Raw genomic sequence first — 14,892 nt, 5'->3', positions numbered from 1 at the left:
TGCCAGTTCTTATTTAATCCTACCGGAAGATTCAATCTATAAAATGCCCTCCTCTCACCTAATACAGTAACAACCACAGAAGATGAAAGTCGGTTCAGTCACCTCTTTCTTTGGAAACCTGTAAGTGACCTGTAAGGATGGATGGAGAGTTGGAAAAGGGTCTCAAGGACTGAGCAGTTGATAGGACTCATGCTGGAACTGCAGTTCAGTTCACTTAATACAAAAGTGAATAAATAAAAATATTGTCCTTCTTGCCCCTCTCTCCCCACACACTCATCTTCGGTCAGCCAAAGGGAGAGAGTCAACAGTGCCTAGTAAATGCTTTGGATAAAAATCCATATATTGAATTCAGAGAAATGAAATAAAATGTGAGCTCTGACAGAACATCGATTATGGGGTTTGCAAAATAGCCCTTCCTTATTTTTAGGTTTTGAAAGTTGTTAACTTTGGCAATTTCCAAGATCAGATGGAACTACATTTCAATATCTCATTCCAGCCTCTTAGGGTCATTTTTAGTGAATGAACGCAAAACCACCTGGCTGGAAGGAGGAAAAATCTGTAATACACCAAGATGGGGAGCTACCTAGGGGTGTGTTTGACTGCCTTTAAGATAATGATCCTAAACTACCAAAAATATACACACACGTACAGGTTCCTCTACCACATACATGCATCTGCAGTGCAGTCACTCTTCTTGAAAATAAAATCATTCCACTTCCATGGTAATTTCACAGAATCACAGAATCATCTAGGTTGGAAAAGACCTTGAAGATCACCTAGTCCAAGCATTATCCTAACATTGAATTTGGTATCTTTCAACTAATAGACTTCTCTTCTTTGTGCCATGGGGGAAAAGCACTCCAAAATGCTGTTACATCACTGGAGCTAAAAAAAAAAGTGCAATTTTTAATAATTAAGGGATGACTGTAACTGAGCCTACTCATTTTAAGCAACAAGACTTGTCAAACAGATCACTAATGACAGAGAATAGTCTGGGTATGGAAACAGTGAAAAACTGCCATTGAGGCCACCGGTTAAATGCCACCATATAAAATGCAATACTTTCACAGACTTATTCTACTGCTTTTCTATTTCTTTTTTAAAAAACAGAATCATGAGAAACAACATCTGTCCTTGCCCGAACAGCTATGTGGTCACTGTTGGGTTACTAAACCAGGTCAAAAAAGGACAATGAATTCAACCACTTGAGGTCTTCTTAGGTCCCAACCACCACCACATATCGTCCAAGACTCTGAGTGCCTATTAACGAGGCAAAGACCCTCATTTATAATTACCATTCATACAACACTTAATACTCTCATTCAAAGCGTAAGTGGTAACATCAAGTTTCCACATCTATCAACATCTCCTAGAGAGTTATTTAAGAAAATACAGTGTTTTGTGTTACAGAATAAATCATCCTTTTCCTCCACCTCAGCGTTCAGGGATGGGGATGTGGCAGGGGAGGGCGCTGCCACAGTGGGTATGGTACAGCTCAAATACTCTTTTCCAGATGAACAAATGTTAATGAGATCTAGACAATAAACAATATAATATCACGATGCTTTTAATGCCTTATTCCCAACTGTTTTTTCAGGGGGAGAAATCAGCAGGCGTAGTGAGATAGTTAAATAATATATGCAGGGGTAATTAACAGGTGTAACAGGCTATCCAGGATTATTCAGAGATATTAAATGCAGGGGATGGGCTGGGCTGTCAGCACTTACAACTTTTCACTAAATTCAGCTCTAAGTAGTATAGCTTCACAATAAAGCACACTTTTAAGATGAAAAAAATTCTTCCACGAAGATTTTTCCCCTCTGTGTCACAAAATATTGACCTGCTCTTTCTGGTTATAAAACCAAACTAAAATTAAATTTAACTCAAGTATCAACTTCTTTATTTTCAGTGAAAGTGCACAAGGAAAGTGGACAGTCAATTTAAGACTTTTTGCCTGAAAAAAATACCCAGCACTTATACACAAGCTCAGTAGAAACAATCTCACCCTCTGCAAATATGTTGTAAAATGTACTACGGTTGTTTTACAGTCCACCACAAAAGATTATAATTTGTGTTAGCTGAGAAAACACAACTGCACGCCGTTGAAACTACAGGCACAATTGAAGTAAAGAGGGTGTTGATGCTGGAACTCAGGCAGTGTTTATACACTGCTCTTGCTCAAAGTGTAACGGGCATTTTAGGTAAAAAAAGTGAATTTTGCCAGCACTTCCAATTGGAAAGACAGAATCACTACTATCTGACTATTTCCAAATGCTAAATAGACACAAGTATTTAGCACCGGTTCAGAGGGAGTGATTTCCTGTTTGCAACATAACAGATATATTTTTAAAGCCATCTTCTATCCCAACTGATGAGCAGACCCAGTTCTGCCCAGCTGGCAGCCTCGAGAGAAGATGTCCATTGTGCATGGGATGGAGAGAGACGATTTCCTGCAGCACATCAGTCTACAAAACTGTTTTTACTTCTCCGTACTGCTTTTCCGATCAAAAATAAAGTTGTGGGGTGGGTTTTTAGTCAAGACAGCTACAGATATTCCTTCGCTCAATCTAACATTGAAGAATTATTTATGTTATCCTTGCGAGCTGCTTTTAGAAACACATTCCCTCTTTAACTCTTCCTAGCAGATCTCTTGTGAGTGGCATGAGAAGTAGCTGGCATCAGACAATGGTCCTGGACTTCTGTCCCTGAAGGGAAGGTTTAGGTATCGAGAATGCAAAGACCATCTTCACCTTAACGGTGGTTTCGTTTTGCTGTACTGGTCTGTTTTGCAGAAGACCACAATCCTACATCCAGTGCAGCTAGATTTGGATTTACTTTTTTATAAACGGTCTTAAATGAAATGAAACAGGTTGGATATTAGGAGAAACTTCTTCATTGAAAGGGTTGTCAAGCATTGGAACAGGCTGCCCCGGGAAGTGGTGGAGTCACCAGCCCTGGAGGTGTTTAGAAGACGTGTAGATGTGGTGCTTAAGGACACGATTTAGTGATGGACTTGGCAGTGTGAGGTTTACGGTTGGACTCATTGATCCTGAGGGTCTTTTCCAACCTAAATGCTTCTATGATTCTATGACTTTGTGGTTAAAATTTTCAAAGATGGGCACAATTCTTTTTCTTTCTAAAGCCTGAGCTGGTTTCAAGTGTACATCCTAAGTCTGCAGCGTATATACTCTCGCTGTGGTACACGGGGACTATTTGGAAGAGCTGCCACACATTGCAGCAACTCCCCAGAGACTCACCCAGGCTCAATTACCCACCTCACCTATTTGCAAGAATGAATAAAAACTGTAGGTCTAGGCTGAAGGTGGAACCTTGATATGACCCTGTGTTCCTGTATTAACAAAGACATTCAAAATATGAAAATTCAGTCATATTTCAATCATGGCACTCAACCTAAAGGCTCTTGCCCATCCTATGAATATCCTCCATATTGAGGCAGTCACACTTTACAGGGCTTTTTTTCTCCATTATATCCACTGGTGCAAGCCTCCAGCATAGCTACAACTGATGTTGTTGTACGTGGGATCTGTAACTCCATGGGGAATCATTCCCAACAGCTAATTTCAGCATAGAGAGGCTCATCGCCCCAGATTCTCCTTGTGTTAAGTGTTTTGAACTGCTGCTGAAGAAGTTTTTTCTCCCCTGTACCATACAGAGTTTTGAACCTGCTAGACACAACTAATTATTAATTAAGAAACAGTGATGGCTTAACAACTATATGACACTTTGGATCAATTATTGTCTTTTGCTGACACACAGCATTTCTAAAATGCTCACAGGTAGTTCCCACCCAACAGGCCAGTGGTGCAACTGTGGTCAGTCTGTCCCATCATTCATTCCCAAACATACTCCCAAACCAACTGGCATTGGCCTTTTCAGAAAATTACCCTGGAAATAAACTTGTGTGTAAACAAGCACCTGAAGATAATCAGCACAAGATTAAAACCACCCCGAACTCAAAGTGTCATTTTTCCTTGTTATCTCCTGAGGTTGCAGCAACTTTCTTCTGAGTCCCATGTGAGACCTTGGAAGTTGGTGCAGTCTAAAAATGCAGCTGTGCCCTTGTACAGTAAAATCCCAGTGATGAACCAAGGGGCTCCCTGCATAAGAAAGGAAGAAAACGGACCCAAATTATGTTCCATGTGCCTCAGTTCTGGGGCTTCATTATTAAATACAAAATAATGAAAATAATGGTTATGATAAAGAGACAGTCATCAGCACCACAGGTAGAGGTTGACTAACTGGAGTTTCCACTCCAAATTTCCAAGCTGCAGATTAAAAATGCTACCAACTTACTTAACGCATGTAGTTAATATCTCTATTTATAGACTAGAGTGCTTGCCCGGTTGCGCCGTAGCAAATTCTCACCCTCCCATATTGATTTTATTTTCCTCAGGATACACCTGAAGCACTACTGATCGTTAAATAACACCTACAGAATAAACATGCAGCTTCTCCTCTACGTCCTTCCTTTTCCAAAACCTACAAGGTGAATTGCACAGTAAGAGTATCGCAGGTCTTCTCACGTCCCTTGGTTTTTGAAATTAATTTGGAAGAAATCTTTGAAACTAGATAAAAGATAAAGACAAAGGGAATGAATCTCTTGTGCTCGTACCCACATGCACACGCTCCATCTGCGTGCACGTGAGCACATGTACCGTATCCCTGTAGGAACTAACCCGGGGCTGATGATTTTTGTGCAAAAAGGAATGAACTGCTTCTCCTTGCACTAAGGTCTGCAAACTGTTATCTAAAGATTTACTGAAGCTTTGCCCTCTCTGCTGTGCCCCCCTTCATGAATCTCAAACAATACATTTTTAATGTAATGTTTAAAGGTTTGATGAAAAAGTTATAAGTATTGACTTTTGCTCCAGCTCATTCCCGCTCAGCATTGCTTCACTGATGAGCAAGAAATGTGGTTCTTCAGAGTACTTCAGAATGGGCTATTGGGGGACCTCCTAAAACCATGGAAATGAGAAACAGAAGATCTCAATGAGCAGCCTAAGGTGCAGTGGAAGACAGCTGGTAGGAGTCTCTATTTCCAACTCTGTTACTTCCAACTATTTCCAATTCCAGTTGTGTTTGCATGCTGCTCTTTCCTTTTTTCTTTTGCAATCCTATAGCAAGGGACGCAGCAGATTGAAGAGGTACAGGGGTTTTGTGACAGAAAACCAGCTGCTCACTAAACATAAAGAGAAGAAAAAACTTGTTGCCTACAAAAACCACCAAAGTAGGTTGCCTCAGGCTCTTGGATCCCTCAGTGCTCCATTGACATCTTTTCATGCAGCAAAATCATAGAATCACAGAATGGTTTGAGTTGGGAGGGACCTTTGAAGATCATCTAGTCCACACCCATGCCACGGGCAGGGACACCTTCCACTAGCCCAGGTTGCCCAAAGCCCCGTCCAACCTGGCCTTGAACCCGTCCAGGGAGGGGGCATCTACCACCTCTCTGGGCAACCTCTGCCAGTGTTTCACCACCCTCATCATAAAAAATGTCTCCTTGTATCTCAACTAAATCTCCCCTCTGTCAGTTTAAAACCATCACCCCTCGTCCTATCCCTACCCCCCTGATCAAGAGTCCCTCCCCCCTTTCCTGTAGCCCCTTTCAGTCCTGGGAGGCCACTCTAAGGTCTCCCCAGAGCCTTCTCTTCTCCAGCTGAACCCCCCAACTCTCTCAGCCTGTCCTCACAGGGGGGTGCTCCAGCCCCCCGAGCATCTTCGTGGCCTCCTCTGGCCCCGCTCGAGCAGGTCCGTGTCCTTCTGCTGTTGGTGCCCCCAGAGCTGGACCCAGCACTGCAGGGGGGTCTCCCGAGAGTGGAGCAGAGGGGGAGGATGGTAACATATGCATTCATGAACACCTTAATTATTAATTACTATTAACGTCATTGCTAAAATAACATTTGGTTTAAAGCTGCCGCTTGAGAAGAGTAACCTTCGACTTTGAGAAATATTAAAAATAGAGCAATCTGCAAGGAGATGAAGATTGACAGAGGGAGAGGTAAAGAGCAATGCTTAAATAATATATGTAAACCTGTAATTCAGCCCGAGACAAATTCATTTTTCTTGCTATGACACACAGATATAATCCAATCAATGCGACAGTCTCCGTGGCAAAGCCATTATTTAAACAAAGCTGGCTTGGCTTAAAAATGCAATAATTTGGAACAATTTAGGACTGTGATATTATGTGCCATTTTGCACTGTGATGTGCTGAGAGATCCTACATTGATCGTGAAATAAAAAGCTAGCAACATTTGGATAGTTCATAGATTTCCCCCTTTCTTTTTGACTCCAAAATTCCCAAAGGTGTTAAATAGTCCAGCAGCTTTCACCTCTGCTTACCGCACCAGTTTTATTATTATCAATAAAAGCTAAATTGGAGAGACTTCTTACGAGGACTAGCAATAAGAACACATAACTACTTAAATGCAGCTTTAACAATAGTGCTCTCTCCCTTTTGAAATAAACATCCTTTTTTTCAAAATATATTTGATCGCTGCCTCCAAACACATTACCAAAGCTGTGCAAAACGGCAGAGAACATGAGAGAAAAAGTATTCCTTGAGTCAGCGGATGGGATTGTACTTAAAGCACAGAACAGGGAGTTGGGAAACTCTGGTTCAGCTCCTGCTTCCATCCATAAAGCACCAGGGCTACTCCTGTAATGGAAGATCAGCAGATGCTCAAGCTGTTTGCTAGATCAAGGCGAGAGAAGTGCAGAGCTCTACGTGATCAATCCCTTAATCTTCCCAGGTCTTCATTCCCCACCTGTAAAATGGGAGTAATTATCCTTCTCTTCTCTCACCCCTTGTTTGCCCTGTTTACTTATGCTATACCCTCTTTTAATCCATGTATGCACATAACAAAAAGCAATATTGCACCAGTTGGATAATCTAATATGCTTTCTTCACCTCTGGCTTTTGTAGTTTCCCTAATCAGAGAAAGCTCTGAATTATCTCAATTTAACAGATGTTGCTGTGCCACCTACCAGAGGTTAAACTGGCTAAATACTACGGTGACTGTGCAATAAGTAGACAGGACTAGAGGCTACAGCTCTAAAAAATGTAATCTGATGTAAAATCTCCGACAAGACTAACTTTTTTATTGATTTACAATGGAATTTCAGCACTGCAGTTTCAATGGAAAGAAAGATGAATTGTCTCTACGGACGCAGTTTGACTCTAAATGTCTCTGGAAAGACAGCACGCGCTTGCTAAGAGCTAATCATTGCAAGGTGAAATCCATTTCTCATATGCTACTTTGTTTTCAGAGATTAAAATCAAAGTCCTGGGGGTTTATTGCTCTGTGAATCAGCAATTGCAAATGCACTGCAAAACAATGCCAACCTCAAATATGACAGCTCTGAAGCAACCATAATCCAAAAGGGATTTGGGAGTTTACCCTGTAAAGCACTGAGAGAGACATTCCAAAGTTAAAAGAAGTTTTTGAGGACTTTTTTCTTCAAAAACTCTTCCCGTTTTGAAGTGTCAGTGCTGGCTCATGTGAAATAATCACATGGAACAGCCAAAATTATGCTTTTTACTGTTGTGATGCAACCGAGAGCAGGTCTCCCCGTGCTGTTTTTGTGCGAGAGCTGTAACAGCCCGCGGTGCACAGAACAGATCTAGCAGCAGCTCAACAGGAGGTAGATCCTTGCTGCTCCTGGCAACCCTGCGTGATGGTTTTGGCAGTGCTCAAAACTGGATAAAAACTATTTAGTAAAGTCGGGGCACTGTTCCCTTAGCAGACGGCCCTGTGCCTCCCCAAGACTCAAAGGAATCTGCTGCTACAGACTAATAAATTAAAACTCTCTCCGATCCCTCATCCTCCTTTCTGCTGCTCCACCTGAACGCTCTTCCCCTTGCACAGCTACCACTGAGCCTCCGACAGACACAGCCTGTCTGGTCAACAACGGAATTAGGGAGTATTAAAAAGCTGTTAAAGCCTCAATGCTGCCTGCAGAAGGGTACCCATATGGGCTATATCTATTGAGCTCTGTGTGGATAAGATCTTCAGCTGTGTAAGTCAGGAGAGATGCAAAGACACGCCGGTGTCAAACCTTGACCGCAGGCAGGAATGGGAAACGAGAAATGAGACCAAAGCTGACAATTAATATAAAACTCATTTGAAATTTGTAGAGAGGGATGTATCAACAGAAGAGCATTAAACATGTGGGTATGACATCACGTCTTAAAATCATGATGCAATGACGGAGAAGGAAGCCTTAAATTAGTTTGGCTAATCCTGATGGGCTTAGAGATCTGGCACAGAGCAGGAGTGGCAGCAGAAGCAATGCTTTGCTTGTGGGAGAGGGTGCAGCAAGCCTGGAGAGACAGGAACACCTTGTTCCTACAGGAGGGAACTGAAAACACTATTATTATTGAAAATGCAATTAGTTAAGAACACCAGCTTGAAAGGAAGGCTCGAGAGAAGACAGGGAAGTTGAGCTAATGAAGAAAAGTGTTTCTACCAAATTGCATTGAGACAGAATGTGCAACCAGGATTAGATTCTTCCCTTTGCTTGAGGTTAGAAGTTGGGAGGCTCCTGCTGCTGCTGGAGTTATTTAGCAATGGCTGTTGATGATGACCCCAAAACACAGATAACTGAGCTAATCTCTGGGAGATACTGATTTCAAACAAGCCCAAACCACAGAGCTGGAGTAGGAACGGCAGTGATAGGGATCTTAGGAGAGGCTGGATTTTAATACTATTCCATTCCTCTCCTGAGGGAGCCTAATAGCTTTTCATGATCAGGAAGAAAGTTAATAGACAAACACTATTATTATTAAACTAGATTAAATTTGGAACCACCATCCTTGACAAGTAGCCCTTTAAGGTGTAATTTGAGAATCACAGCAGGTGAAAATAAAAATAATAAAAATAAAAAGCCTGGCCTTAGTTATATTTTAAACTGGGTTATAATAAGCTCCCATGAGCTGAGAGAAACAGCAAATTGCAAGGCGATATGGCAGATGACAAAGGCACAAAGCGAGGATGTCTCCCTTAATCAGAGTGCAAGAAGACAGCCAGGCCGCGTGTCACCTGCCCGCACCCCATCATAGGGCTATGCCATTAATTCTGTGATGGGGATAACGGGTTTCAGGCATTACTCGTCCTCTACATCCTCTGTTTTCCCTTTAATTAGAGCCACTTGCAAGACAAAGCCTGCAGAAAGCATGGGAAGAAGTGGCAGCAAGATGTTCTGAGTTTCGATCTGGTTTGCTCTTTTGCTATTTACCTTGAAAATAATGGGTGCTCCTTATTTGTTATGGCTGTTTCTATTCCTCGTTTACCAAATCCACTCTAGCACTGGGAAACTCAACTCAGAATGCTTTTGTCAAAGTTGAAAAAGCTCTGCGTGCCAGGCAGGTAGGTTGTCTCACTCAAACAAGGGTCCCAAAATGAGCAGAGTGCCCTGATTTCTCCCATGTTCTTCAAAACTCATCTTCTTCTTCTGTTCACCATTAAAGCAAATACTAGTTTTCAGACAGGAAGCATGTGTTTCATGTTTTTTCAAAATTAACCCAAACCACCATAAAATGTTGTGGAACAGGACAGGGAGTGCACATGGGCCAAATCCCGATCAGATTCTCTTTCTGTCCTTTCAGATGTACAGCATTGCCCGTTATCCACAATTGCCAATACTACCTTGAATTTTGCCTTTGTTTTTTTTCTCATTAAATTTTTAAGACAGAAGGCTTGCAAACTTCAAAAAGAGTAATGAAGGGTTCTCCATGACATGACTGACCTGCATGGCTACCACTCAAACTCTCGTGAAAACTCACCCTAAATTTTCCCAGTTTGGAGTGTGAGACAACACTGATCTGCTCAACAGGGTAAGCTGGAAGAACAGCTCTGTACTTCCTTGTGGTCTAAGTTTAGAAGGATCTAAACTGTGACTGCAACATTTGTTGTCATTCAGAAAACCCTAGGTATAGATCCTGACCTAAATTAGGGAAGTAGCAAAGAGCAGCTCATACCCCAAAATCCATCTGAAAGGACTGACTGGTTGCTGCTGTTGAGGTGTTGTTACTTCTGGAAGTGTCATTTTTATTGAAGTTAAAGCAGTTATGCAGAAAAACCCTGACAAAAATCTAATATGATCAGATAAAAAAGGATGTGAAGACTTCAGAAACAGAATATCAGTGCACAACTGGACTTTATAACTTGGATAGATTTCTCTCTCTGCAGTCCTCATGGGAATGGTTGGGTGGAGTTGCAGAGCAGGATCCCCAAATGCTTCAAGTACAGCTCGGTCATCTCCAACACTTCCAAACCAAGCTCTCACCAAAATTCTAATGCTTCTAATTAGGACAAAAGAGACGGGCTTTGTAATACAGGAATGTGACCATTCAATATGAAGAAGCAGAATTCAGGCTGCTTCTTATGAAAGACTCTATATGAACCAAAATACAACCACTCCTTCATTTAGCAGGTTTCTTTTTCCATCTCATATCTTTCACAGTGATGATATTTTTTTTTTTAAGAAAAAGATAAGTTCTGTCATCTAAAAATAACAAAATGTTCTTCAGTGTTCAGAGCGATCATCGTCTAATAATTACAGATCATCACCTTGAAATTGCAGCTAGAGCGGTTGTGTTGACTGCGCTGCGCTGCGTTAGCGCTACAGTACAGGCACAGCTACGGGCAAGCATGGCTGATTTGAGGTACTGGCTGGTCAGTTCTGATTTTCAGATAATTCATCATTGTCTTGGATATTGTTTTTCACCCCAAAATGAAGAATCTGGGATTGCGCAACATGTCACATGGAGCTACTCACTTAACAAGACAAATGGATTTTATTGACTTAATCAAGAAGAGTAACAACTCAATATCTCATTTCTTCATAGCCGTCTAGAACAAACTCTGGGGGCATGAGGAGAAGATGTAAAATACGGTCTATAATTTATGAGAGTTTATTAAAGAAATGTCAATGGAAAGTGCTTCAGAATTGAATGTCCACGTTCTGCAAGGCTTCCACAGCAAGTGGGCAAAATATTGACTTATAACAAATGAAGCAAGCAACCTACAGATAATATATCAGAGGAAAGTCCATAATTTTTCTCCTTCAACTGATGGGATTATTCTACTGCACTGTATTTGATGGGATCGGAAACAAAAGGTTATCACATTTTTTGTTTCTGTTGTTTAGATGAAAGCTTGCTTTTGTCACAGCACCTTCCCATGCAACTGCTGTGTCTTTGCTTCCCCAAATTAGCTGAGCATGCGGTGGAACAAGCAACCTTAGCTCAGATTTGCCAAATTTGGGCCCTAACATTGATGGCTCTGAGGATTATCCCTCTAAGATCTACAGACAGCCCCAGGGGTAGAAAAGAGTCTGTTTGCACCCAGTGATCTACCCAAAATCTGAGCTATCGCCATCACACCCAGGCACGTGTGACATGCTGCCTCACTTGCAGGACATGGGGTCTTCACAGGGATTATCCTTCTTCAGTTGGAAGAATGAGAGAATTATGAGAGGATTTACAGATAAGCATAAAAATCCATTAGTTCAAGAGGAATGGTAGAAGAAGCTCAAGAGGAATGGTAGAGATCCTCCTGACAGAACAGCTCCTGACCTCGGCTGCAATGTGGACTCTGGGTGCAAAGCTCTGGATACCACTTCTCAAGATGCCATCCAGAGCCACAGGGCAAAGAAAGACAAGAAAGCCCCAACATCTACTTTTTGCAAAAGGGAGCACAAACCTTCCTATAAAATCTCTCCTGCCAATGACTCCTGGGAAGAGAAAACCACAGAAAAGCCCCCAGTGGCCTCATCCAGAGTGGGGCAAACGCTCAGAGGCTACCAGATGAGTGCAAATCCTGGGAGAGAGCCTCTAGACCACATTATTGAGGTGCACAAATACACAGGGAGAGACACTGAGCAAGAGCAATGAAAGAGGAGAAACCAACTAAGCGCAAAGTGTTAAAGTACAAATTACACCTTCTAAATATGAGCAACAAGCCTCCAAATGACCAAGACTGAAACAGCTTGGAGATAACTTAATGCCTGCATTCAAAGCTAAAAATTTTAGATCGGAACCAAAGCGCTATTATATTGATTTGTACACACTGAGTCACAGCAATACAAAATAAATGAGAATGAGAAAAAAACTAAAAAAAAAAAAAAAAAAAGGAAAATGTTTCTAACCATTTCATACATGCCTCTCAGGGGTCCACAGCGATCAAAGTAGAAGAAACTTCTGTTCAAAGAGGGAATGTTATGCTGTTATTTCTGGACAAATACAAGCAAGACTCATTTTTTTTAATTAATTGACAGAATTTCTAAACAGAAGTGAACCCTGAAGAGGCCCACACACACTAGCTCAGATATTTACTGTTTCTAATGGGCCAAATTAGCCTGCTGGTGATTAAGACTCAAGCCTCGAAGGACTGGCTGTGTCTCAGCTTGATAATGAATGGGCTTTTAACACACCAAGCCTTTAATCTCCAGGACCCTGGACTGGATCCAAATCGAAGGTAAGTGAAAGTATTAGGCAGCTAATGGGGTCTGTTATATGGCCAGTGCCAGCTGATCACCTTCAGTTATTTTTAGGCTGGTTTAGGATGGGCTGAGCTAAAATCTGGCCATGCACCCCTGCAATACCTGGCAGCATTGAGTTACCACTGCTTTGGCTCTACTGACACGGGTGTCTGCTTTGAAGAAGTTTTTCTGAAGGTAGCCAGAACTTGTGCATGATGATCAGAGCAGAAGCAACTGAAAAAAGTATTTTTCCAACAGTTTGCAGAAAGACAATATCAAGGCTCTCCTCATTCACCTCTCCTTAGCCTCGTTTTTTTGCCTCTCAGCTGTTGCTGCTGCCCTTGGAGCAACACACTGCCTCGAGGACTTTTGTCAAAGTCGTTTCCAATTCATCCCTTTCTCCATGTTAAATAGTCACATTTTGGAAGAAAACTTGTTTCTGGGTTCCTACAAGCGCATGAGAAATTAAGAGGCAGAGCCCAGAGGACAGAGGGAGTTTTTGTTAATGGCTTTACACTCAAAGCTAAATATAAAGGTCATCTCCTGGACAAAGAACAGGGTGATGGACTGCACTCGCTCGTATGCACTTGATAAACTAACAAATCACTTCTCTTATTGCTGTGGTTGTTTTCAAAGGCTTGAGAAGCCTTCAGATACACAGCAATGGAGAAGGTCTACAGAGGTCAGATGGAGGGAGTGGGTACTAGGAGATGAGAGTTTTACTTCTTGCTGTGCCAGGTTATTCATCACTTCTACACCTCGGCTTTTCCATCTACCAAAAAAGCGACGATGAAGCCTTCCAAACGCACAACTTGCCAGGTGTTTCACTATTTTCAGATGGAAGCCACCTCAGAAAGAGGTTAATCCCATTCAAACGCCAACAGACTAACCAGCCGAGATGCAAATGCTCAGAATTATTAGCAAGTGATTAAGAGGACATTCACTGCGGTTCTAGGTTTAGGAGGAACCAAGTGAATATGAGTAGCAGACACTGAATGAACAGCTTACATCGAGCTCTTTCAAGCACACCAAGTCCAAAACCAAAGTTCTGCCAAGCAGAGAGGCCGTGAAATCAAACTTTACAATTGAAAGGGAACGTCAGGTTAACATGGATTTAGACATCCACACAATGCAAAAGTGCTTATCAATACCCACTGAGAATATTCTACTTACAAACACCATCCGCTCGCTTTGTGTCACGTACAGTTAGGAGACATGTGCTAGTGAATGCAGGTCTTGTCAGAGGATTTGTGTGTGTAATGCCTTCCACAAAGCCTCTGCTTCCAGCCTCACCCAAAATCATCTCTCTCATTTTAGCCTGAGCATTTCAATACAACTCTACAGGTAGCAAATTGAAATGTTCAGTCCTCCATTGCGGGGAGATTGAATCTGAAAAGCAAGAGGCAATAAGAATGAAGCAAGGCATCAATAGCACACGCTAAAGCTCTCACCGACGACAGCAATGATGTCGGATGAATGATTGAGCATTTGTTAAACTTCTACCATTGTGAAAGCAACCTATTATTTTCCTGGTTGTGCTCTGAAATGCCTCAATCACTGACAGAACAAGTGAGTGAGAAATAATACAGTTCATTTTCGATTGCTTTTGTTCAATAGATACATTGCTGTATACAGTATCTCCCATTGTTTCATCAACAACATAGCTAATATTTTTTTCTCATCCCCTTTTCTGATATCATGTCGTTAGACTGATGACTCCTCCAACTGCGTACATCTTTAAAAGTCGCCGATAACACGACGAGGTGTTCAATTCAGGCCTGTTTTTGTAAAGAAAAACAAGATGCTACAGCGCTCGTGTGAAGGCTGTACACATCACTTAGTGCAAGAAAGCAGCTTCCAAATCACTGTGATTAGCCACAGGACGTGCTCCGACATCTGAACTCCTGCCACAGCAGCTTACCTGAGTAAGGCTTTACTTTATCACAAGCTTGAGAAATGGGCCCGTGTGAACCTCATGAGGTTCAACAAGGCCGAGTTCAAGGTCCTGCAAATGGGTCGGGGCAATCCCCGGTATCAATACAAGCGGAGGGATGAATGGATTGAGAGCAGCCCCAGGGAGAAGGACTTGGGGCTACTGGTGGATGAAAAGCTGAGCATGAGCTGGCAATGTGCACTCGCAGTCCAGAAAGCCACCCGTGTCCTGGGCTGCTTGAGCGGGGCCAGAGAAGGCCACGAAGATGCTCGGGGGGCTGGAGCACCCCCCTGTGAGGACAGGCTGAGAGAGTTGGGGAGTTCAGCTGGAGAAGAGAAGGCTCCGGGGAGACCTTAGAGCAGCCTCCCAGGACTTAAAGGGGGATTATAAGAAAGATGGGGACAGAATTTTTAGTAGGGCCTGTTGTGACAGGACAAGGTGAAATGGTTTTAAAC

The 14,892-nt window shown here is 42.3% G+C and overlaps 1 protein-coding gene across 4 annotated transcripts in view; it reads right to left on the bottom strand.

The window, feature by feature from the left end:
* EXOC4 (exocyst complex component 4) overlaps window positions 1-14,892 on the bottom strand; it is a 421,385-nt gene that overhangs the window by 166,946 nt on the left and 239,547 nt on the right. The window contains exon 11 of one of the 4 annotated variants that reach the window (XM_074828086.1): window positions 3,904-4,118. The exons of 2 other annotated variants lie outside the window; for them this stretch is intronic. In XM_074828086.1, coding sequence (XP_074684187.1) covers window positions 4,061-4,118 — 58 coding nt within the window. In that variant the 3' untranslated portion in view covers window positions 3,904-4,060. Of the gene's footprint in view, window positions 1-3,903; window positions 4,119-6,745; window positions 6,789-14,892 lie in introns of those variants that run through there. One more of the 4 variants, XM_074828088.1, reaches the window with a different exon arrangement.

The sequence above is a fragment of the Strix aluco genome, chromosome 5 (assembly GCF_031877795.1).
Source record: "Strix aluco isolate bStrAlu1 chromosome 5, bStrAlu1.hap1, whole genome shotgun sequence".
Taxonomy (NCBI): Eukaryota; Metazoa; Chordata; class Aves; order Strigiformes; family Strigidae; genus Strix; species Strix aluco.
This window is presented reverse-complemented; position numbering and strand designations above follow the sequence as displayed.